Source organism: Zeus faber, assembly GCF_960531495.2.
Source record: "Zeus faber genome assembly, chromosome: 7".
Taxonomy (NCBI): domain Eukaryota; kingdom Metazoa; phylum Chordata; class Actinopteri; order Zeiformes; family Zeidae; genus Zeus; species Zeus faber.
This window is the reverse complement of record NC_137203.1, coordinates 34,365,778-34,375,280: the sequence shown is the minus strand read 5'-3', so window position 1 is coordinate 34,375,280 and position 9,503 is coordinate 34,365,778. Positions and strand designations below refer to the sequence as shown.

Here is a 9,503-nt window from a genome sequence, read left to right as displayed (position 1 = left end):
ATGATTTATGAGAAATGAATACTAACAGTAATATAAGGTCTGTTGTCAAACACACTTCACATCTTCTTCTCTAGTTTCGTTTGTATCTGAAGGCAGCGGTATTTGTTTTGTAGAAGTTTGCGTTTCCTCAGAATTGTCGGGCTTATTTTTTGAGTTTTGGCACCACTGGTGCGCCGTAGCACGTCCAGGCACATGCGCAGTACATGTCCGACGTTGGGTGGGGGGGTCGAGTTGGGACAGGAAGAGTAAAAATGGCTGACCTAGAGGAAGAAGTGCACGTCTTAGTTCACAGAGTTGTCAAAGATATTACAAATGCCTTCAAGAAAAACCCAAATATGTAAGTCGTCTTCACTTTTACAAGTTAAAGCAAAAAATAAAAAATAAAGTTGTTCTGTGGTTACTTACAAGTCGACCCTTGGACGATATTAACACATTAGCCAAACAGGCTAACTGTTAAATTAGCGGTGGAAAGTTTTTTTTTTTTTTTAATTCTATTTTCACTTCAAATCTTTCTTTGTGAAGCGTGTTACTAGAATTTTACGGTATTCTTCTTTTCAAATTCACCCCGCTTCTTAAATAAAGTTTGCTTGTAATATAAATACACAATTGAGACCATATTTATAGACTACCCCCCTTTGCCATTTGATGCATAATTTTTCATGACATTATTATTAATTATGATTATGATCGGAGGTTTCAAGATATTGTGACATTTGAAGACCGATGGTTTATATTGCAATCCTCTGAGTAGTGGTATTGAAAAGGGAGGTTCTGGTACACTATATAAGGTAGTTTTTTTGCCCGCATTTGAAACTGTGCACCCTCGTTTGTTGAGCACGGGTTCATAATGAAATGTGCGCTCAAGAGGAATTGCTGGTTTAACAAATGTTGATATCTCCTGGAGTTTGTGTTTCGCCCTCGCGGTTAACGAGGCTACCAAACCCAGGTGGGCCGAGTAATGGAACCTGCAGCAAATTTTCAGAATCTTATTTCGCTAAGTGCAAGATACATAAGTAATTTCTCTCCGGACAGGCGCCAACATGAATATAAAATCCAAAAATAAAGGAGAATTAAATTATTTTTCAGTAAAATGCACAAACAAGAATGCAAAGGTACAGATACATGTAAATGTTTAATGAGGGATTGAAGCCCCTTTCCCATTTGCACCGAAAGCTGTTAATCCACTAGCAATGTTCCATATTGGCGGTATGTGGGAAAGGGAGCTGGTGTCGATATTCTGTAAAAGTCGCACAACGCTGAAGTTAGCTCCTATTCGCAGCTTCTGATTCGGCAGTTAAGGGGAAAGTTAAGAGTAACATAATGCTGAATTATCTTCAGATTCGCAGCTTTCCAGTCAGTTTTAACTTACAGTTCAAAAAGACAGTAAAATCCTACTTGTTCCTGTTGTCACAAATAGGATAATACTTTCACAAATCAGAAATTGTCTGAAATGCAATAATTGGCCTCTTATTATAAACAGAAAGAATGTAAGGTAGGGATGGAGCCAAATACTGGCAAAGCACAAATAGTGGTGTTTTAACGAATACTTATTTCGTACAAATATTTTAAGAATATTTATTTTCTGGGAGATTTTTTATTTTTTTTTTAATGGCAAATCTGAACCGTGGTGCTGCAAAGACGAGAAACTGAAACATGTCCAATCTCTACGGAGACAGGTATTATTCTTAATTTGTATTATTTTACTTTTTAAAAATGCCACTAAGACCCTAGCCGTATCGTTTACAATGTCAATTGCGATCGATGGAATCTATTGACTATTTAATCATGAATCTGCCCAAGCCTACTTGGCACTTGTCTTGTCACTTTATTTGGTAAACCTTTCTAGTACTGGGTAGAGATGCACCAATCAACTTTTTTTCAGTTCCGATACATATGTGTGATACTAATTCCAATACCAGATTTTTTCTACCGTAATTTCCGGACTATTAAGCACACCTGAATATAAGCCGCACCCACTGAATTTTTAAAAAATATTTATCTTGAACATAAATAAGCCGCACATGTACATCCTTACCGGTACATTGCAACAAATGAACTTTACACAGGCTTTAATGAAACACGGCTTGTAAAAAAAATAAAAAAAATAGCGGTAAACAGTAGCCTACCGATAAAGTCATTGGTCACTATCTTCCTCCTCCTGCGCACTGAAACCACTGAAGTCATCACCTTCGGTGTCGGAGTTGAATAGCCTCAGAATTGCTTCATCCGATGTTGGATCGTTTTCATTGTCCCTCTCGTCACTTGACTCGACACATCCGGAGGCAAATTCCCCGCTGAGCTCATGCTGCCCTCTTCAACACGCAGCAGTCCAGCCTTTTGAAACCTGTTGATGATAGTGGATTTTTTGACAATGCTCCACACTGTCAGTACCCACTGGCAGACTTGACCATAAGTTGCTCTTCGCATGCGGCCCGTTTTAGTGAAGGATTTCTCCCCACTTGTCATCCAAGCCTCCCACTGAACACGGAGCGTCACCTTAAATGCACGATTTATACTGATGTCGAGTGGCTGTGATTCCTGGCTGTGATTCCTGGAAAGTATGCACTTTTTTGTGCCCCCACACCACGATGGTCCACCTCTAAAATCCTCAAACTTCATTGCGGTGGCGATTGTTTTGGCTTTCAGTCGGATCTGAACAGTTGAAACACCTCGGCCGTCTGCTCTGTGTGTTGGCCATCTGCTTTTCTTCCCTCTGAAAGCTTTTGTTGTCTTTTACACCGAGTCAGTTCCTCACGCTGCTGTTTCCAACGTCTTATCGACTCATTAAGGCCAAGCTCCCATGCAGCAGCTCTATTTCCTTTTCCAACAGCCAGATCAATCGCCTTCAACTTGAAAGCTGCATCATATGCATTTCTTTCTGTCCTTGCCATGATGAGGGTGACGAAATGACTACTGTAAATGATGGGAAGTTTGAGCACGCTCGATTTAATCTAAACAGTTACATTGTTTCACCTTAACCCGTTCGGCAATTTCATTGGCCTAATGAAAGCTTCATGCCGCCAAAATACTGAGCGCCGTCACAATGTGTATTTTGCTCAGTTTTTTGGTGGCATGAACTTGTGAAAGCGGGAAAAATCCATAGATTAGGTTCAAGTACAAGAGAATATTTGTCATATACATAGTCATTCAAAGCGTGGGTTAAAAGTAGTGGCTTATAGTCCGGAAATTACGGTACTCCATGCTGATCCATGTAGAATATAAAAACGACTCATTGAAATCGGTTGAGAAAAGTAAACGTTATCGTATACTGCAGCTTCCCCGTTTAATTGTATTTGTTTACAGGGGGTGACGCTGACGTGTCGCAGCAGCGGGCCGAAGCAGTCAATAAGGCCTATGATGTGCTGCGCGTGTGGGGGGAGGAGCCACTTGAGTGGTACTAGGATGTTCAACAAGATTATGGAAATATTCCTTAAAGATTCTGGTCCATGTTAACAGCATCACACAATTGGCACAGATTTGTCGGCTGTACATTCATGCTGTGAATCACGTGTCGCATAGATAGGGACCTATAATTAATATTAATATTTTAATTGAGTGCCACCAGATCTTTGCTATAACCTGGAAAAATTTTATTTGGTTTATGGTCGCACGGGCAGTGGCAGAGGTCTGTATATCTCAGGGGTAGGTTCTACAGTTCTATAATAAGGTTTAAAAGGATTGAGGTAGAAAAACAAAGTTAAAGTAGGTTAAAACGGGAAATCAGAATGAAATGGTGGTTGCTATGAAAAGAGGTAGAGATTGACTTAGAGGGATTGTATATAAATGCACTCCAAGGCACAACTACGTTTCCTAAATTGAATAATGAAATAGATTATCACCATGCCAACCACCATCACTTCGCCATGTTTTACCTGAGTTCCGGGGATCATCGGTTCGTCTTGCCTGGAATTTGGCAGTGAGTAGTTTGCCTTTGTTCTGCAGTAGTTATTCAGGGCTTGGCGTGTAGTGGTTGGGTGGTTTGTCAGCTGCTTCGGTGGATCTCGTGCGTTCCTTCAACGCAGGAAAACTGACTGTCCAAAACTGTTCTTCAAGCCAGAAGGATGGATCTTTAAACGGTGGTTCTCCAACCAGATTAAGGGGAAGGTAAACGGAGAAAAGATTTCAAAGTATGATGCGTACCTGAGTTTCACGGTTCGGGAAAAAAAACAAGGAAAGGGAGGCGACTTGCCATCGCACCAGGTAGATAGAAGGATCATCCCTTCAGGTAATGGTCGTGAGAGAGCGAGATCCTTGGTAGCAAAGGAACTAAAGAGTGGCTGCGTTCTGGAGTTAAGTCTTTCATGGGGGCGGAACCGAACGTGACTTTCTTCGATGGCCATTGTTTGGGGAATCCTTGCAAGGCTCTCTTTCAGTTTGTTCCTCTTTGTTGTGAGGCGTTCAAAACCCTATAATATGAATCTTACAACCCATCTTTTTCAATCTCCGTATTAAGTTTTTGTTGGTCATACATCTTGAAATAAAAAGATTAAATCGCACACGTAAATACATCTTTCGAATGCAAGAATCTGACAGCACATACGTGAATGAATCTTTGGAATAAGGTATAAATATTATTTGTACATGATGGGAATCTGTGCTTGGGGTAACACCAACGGTTGCCACTATGGGGTGTCGGTGCTCAGCAAAAAGGAAGGGCACTTTAACAGATTGATAATACTGTGATTTACTTAGTCAATATACATCCCCCAAAGTTGGGAGTGGTGTTATTTTTTGCACAATCACCTAAGGGAAAATGTTAAAGTGGTTACACATTGATTAAGATACATTTTGAATCCAATATCCTTTTTGGTGAAAGAGAGCTCAGGTCATGTTATTTTTCGCTGGTCGAGCCATTTTGGCTGGGGTCCCTTGCTGTGAACAGCAAGGGAAGGGTTCTGGAGACAAAGGCCAGAGATTGCTCTCTTGGCCAGTTCCAACTGTTGAATTGGTTTGATCCTCCAAGATCATTGTCTTACTGTGGGGGGAGCATATTCTTTCTCAAAGTCCAGATGGCTTCTCGTTACACATGCAAACTGCCACATCCCAAATGTACTAGAGTTGTTTGAGATCTGGTGACAGGAGGCAATTGTGTGTGTGTGTGTGTGTGTGTGTGTGTGTGTGTGTGTGTGTGCGCGTGCTTGACAGGCGAGGTGGATAAACATTGATCATCATGTTCCAATGGCACCTGTCAAGTGGTGGGAAATATTAGGCAGCAAATGAGCAAGTTTTTGAAGTTGATGTGTTGGAAGCAGGAAAAATAGGCAAGTGTAAGGATCTGAGCAACTTCTAGAAGGGTTGCTCAAATTGTGATAGTGAGACGACTGGGTCACAGCATCTCCATAACGGCAGGTCTTGTGGGGTGTTCCCGGTATGCAATCATTAGTACCAACCAGAAGTGGTCCAAGGAAGGACAACCGGTGAACCAGTGACAGGGTCATGGGCGCCCAAGGCTCATTGATGCATGTGGGGAGCGAAGGTTCGCCCCTCTGGTCCGATCCCACAGAAGAGCTACTGTAGCACAACAAGAAGCCCGATCCCTGGTGGCCACCTTGAATTTACAGAACTTAAAGGATCTGTGGCTAACGTCTTGGTTCCAAATACCACAGGACGCCTTTGGGTCTTCATTCCATGCCTTGGCGGGTCAGAGCTGTTTTGGGGGCACGAGGGGGACCTACACAATATTAGGCAGGTGGTTTTAATGTTGTGCCTGATGTATGTGTGTATATGTGTGTATGGATTACTGACAAATTAATTCACTGGAACTAAAAGAAAGATTGAACATAACATTACATGGTTAAACTAAAGTGTCTGCAGGAAATTCAGTAAAACTATACTGCTAAATGTCTACCGATAAAGATGCAAGTGTATTGGAAAATAAAACCTATGCATTGTTAATATTTTGGTGTGATAGTGGTTAGAAAGACTGATGGCAAAAAGAGGAACATGTAGTTCTGGTTAAAATGATATGCTGTGAGGCATGTGGCCTTCCCAGTCAGAATTAAAATGGTGTCATATTGTAGAAAAGACTGGTTTACACCCATTTACTCTTGTCTTCTCTACAGTGATGAGATTGGCGTCATCCCCTGTTCTGAGCCACGCTACAACCGCAGCCCTGTCATGTTAGTAGAGACAAAGCTCGGCGTGGAGAGCTGGTGTGTGAAGTTCCTGCTGCCTTACGTCCATAACAAACTTCTGCTGTACCGCCAACGCAAACACTGGCTGGATAGAGAAGGTAAATCTTAACAAATTCTATGTTGTTTCCCTTTCAGGCCAACAGAAATGTCAAGATTAGATTCACATTTATTTTAAGATTAAAAAAATACAATAATGTAAACCCATTCAGTATGAACCTTATTACATTTACTGTTTACATTTATTCATTTAGCAGACGTTTTTGTCCAAAGCGTGACATGAAGCTAGAAACAAAGCATACATCAACCATAGGAGCGACATCGAATTTAAGTGCAATTTAAGTTTCTAAATTCAACCAGTTTCAAGTGCAAGATGCTATAAGAAATCAGAATAAAAAGTGTCATTAGTTTTTTGTTAGTGCGTTATTTTAATTTTTTCCTCTTTTTTCTCATCTTATTGCATTATGTCTAATAACAAATTAACAGCTAGTAAGCTTGGGCGATCATGCAAAATTCCAACTGGCGATCACTGGGGGGAAGCGATTGACAATTCTATCAGGAAGGGGGGTAGCCGTGAGACTGCAGGGGTTCAAGTGTGCATAGAACATAATGCAATGTGGAAAATGTGGTCTGCCCATTACAGAAGTGCAGGGTTTATTATTTACAAGTAAAGTATTTACACAAAGCATCCAGTTTTTGCTAAATTAAGTCACGTAGCAACGGGGAGACATGCGTTGGACAGCAGAGACAGCTTTTTTTGGCGTGAGCAGTCCCTTAACTCAGTTGTGTTTTATAATTTTTGTGTTTCATGCGTGTAGGAAACAAAAGAGAATAAATAGATCTAAAATAAAAACTGTGGGCCAGATCCAGTGGCTGCCCTGTAGGCCAGCATCAAGGATTTTAACTTGATGCGGGCAGCTACAGGGAGCCAGTGGGGAGAGAGATCACGATAGGTGTGACGTGCACGATTTGGCTGGTTGAAAAAGAGGCACGCTGCTGTATTCTGAATCATCTGCAGTGGTTTAAGAGTGCGTGCTGGTAAACTGTATTTCAGTCTTTTGCTGGTAGAAGTTACAGGAAGATATGAAATACAAACACAATCATTGCTGCACCCATCTCAGAATTTTGTAAGTTGAATCGGATTCGGCTATTCAATGCGAATATGAATGGAGAGATGGCACACGGAGAGCTGTGTTTGTGTCTGTGTCCGGATGCGGACGATTCACACATAAAAATATATTTATTTTATTTTTTATTTTCGTTATTGTAATGCACAATGACTGACAAAAGGAAAAATTCCCCCCTGCAAGTTATACGTTGCTTTTCACCGTGGTGAGAAAAAAATTCATACAATCATATCCTACATCACAGATTTGAGTCATGGATCGGATCATTTTTGGGATCAACAAAAAAAATAAAAATAGGGAGACAAATATAACTTTGCTTTCCATTTGTTCTGTAAAACACTTCAACACTTAAAACACTTTGCCCTAATTGGTTGTCAAACCAATCAACGAAATGGCATCGATTTTTTCCATATACAAACTATTCTGTCCTGATGCCCCTTTGTGTGCTGTCAAACTCACACCTGCTCCATCTCTCTGGTGGGACATACATTTTCAGTCTGACTCCTCAGTCATTCTTCCTGTCCCTTATGTTGCTCATTCCCCATTTGTCTCTGTACTGTGTGGAGCTGTACTTAAAAACTGTACTTAAGGTTTGGAGGCGGTGGCACCGACAAAAGGGCAGGTGGCTGAACTGGAGGTGGCAGAGTTGAGGATGTTGAGATTTTCATTGGGAGTGGCAAGGTTGGACAGGATTAAGAATGATTAGAGGGACAGCTCAGGTTGGACAGTTGGTGGAAAAGTGAGAGGCGAGATTGAGATGGTTTAGACACGTGTGTAGGAGAGATGAGTTACATTGGGAGAAGGATGCTGAGGATGGAGCTGCCAGGCAACAGGAAAAGAGGAAGACCAAAGAGAAGGTTTATGGATGTGATGAGGGAGGACATGCGGGCGGTTGGTGTAAGTGAGGAAGCTGCGCAGAACAGAAGGCATTGGAGGCAGATCATCTGCTGTGGCGACCCCTAACAGAAGCAGCCGAAAGAAAAATATTCAGTACTTTGTAGAAGCCCCTTTGGCAGCAATTACAGCTTAGAGTGTTCTTGGGTAAGTCTACAACTTTTGCACACCTGGATTTGGGAAGTTTATCCCATTCTTCCTGGCAGATCCTCTCAAGCTCCGTCAGATTAGATTGTAAGGGTCTGTGAATTGCCATCTTCAGGTCTTCAGATGTACAATGGGGTTTAAGTCTGCCCTTTGGATGGGCCACCCAAGGACAGTCAAGAGACTTGAATCGAAGCCACAGCAGCGTTCTCTTGGCTGTTTGCTTCAGGTCATTGTCGTGCAAAAAGGTGAACCATCTTTCCAGTCTGAGGTCGTGTGCACTCTGGAGCATGTTTTCTTCATGGACCTTTCTGTATTTGACTGCCTTCACCCTTCCCTCGATTCTGACCAGTCTTCCTCTCCCTGCTGCTGAGAAGCACCGTGGTAGCATGATGTTGCCACCACCATGCTTCACCTTAGAGATAGTATTAGCCAGGTGATGATCAGTACCAGGGACCTTCAGGCCCTGCACTTTCATGCTCAGCCCTCATAAGAATCTCTACAAAAACAATAGGTTTGTAGCTATTGGCTGCCCCCCGGAGGAAGGACAAGCCATGAATGGTTAAAAGCAAAAAGTGTGTCTGGTGTGTCTGGTGTGTCTGGTGTGTCTGGTGTGTCTGGTGTGTGTGTGTGTGTGTGTGTGTGTGTGTGTGTGTGTGTGGTGTTCGCCATGTGTGCGCGCAATGTAACAAATAATCACCTTGCCGTGGACCGCTTGGTCCTGTGCTTTCATGCTCGGGCTCCAATAATAAAAATCTCTGCAAAAACAATAGGATCCTCGCACTTTCAGCCTAAAATTCTGACCTGGGAGAAAACATGTATATTCTTACTGTTAAATAAAAGCTTTTTCACAAAAATACGTTCAACGTTCCCTCAAAACACAAGAACAAAGCAGTGATTGGTCCATTCAGCAGTATTTTAATTAGCCATGTGGCTTTGGCTACACCATTTGCATTCTGGGCGCTAGCTGAATGAAGACGAGTCTCGGCGAAACTTTCAAGGTGATTATCTCAGAACCCTTGTCATTAACAAGTCATAGCTTATATTTGCCTGATTTGCACAAGTGTTACCTTGTTTGGAAACTCTGATGAATCGACCAATATATTTCCTGGTTCAATTAGAATTGGTATTTAAACAGTCCTCGTCATCATGCTGTTCACATTTTGACATCATGAGACCAAGACGACACCTAACAACTGAACAAGGC

General features: G+C 41.9%; 1 protein-coding gene across 1 annotated transcript in view; it reads left to right on the top strand.

The window, feature by feature from the left end:
• Nucleotides 1-245: 245 nt before the first annotated feature.
• Nucleotides 246-9,503, top strand: part of ptar1 (protein prenyltransferase alpha subunit repeat containing 1) — a 51,155-nt gene continuing 41,897 nt past the window's right edge. The window contains exons 1-2 of the mRNA XM_080004500.1: nucleotides 246-337; nucleotides 6,063-6,232. Coding sequence (XP_079860626.1) covers nucleotides 252-337; nucleotides 6,063-6,232 — 256 coding nt within the window. The 5' untranslated portion in view covers nucleotides 246-251. The remainder of the gene's footprint in view (nucleotides 338-6,062; nucleotides 6,233-9,503) is intronic.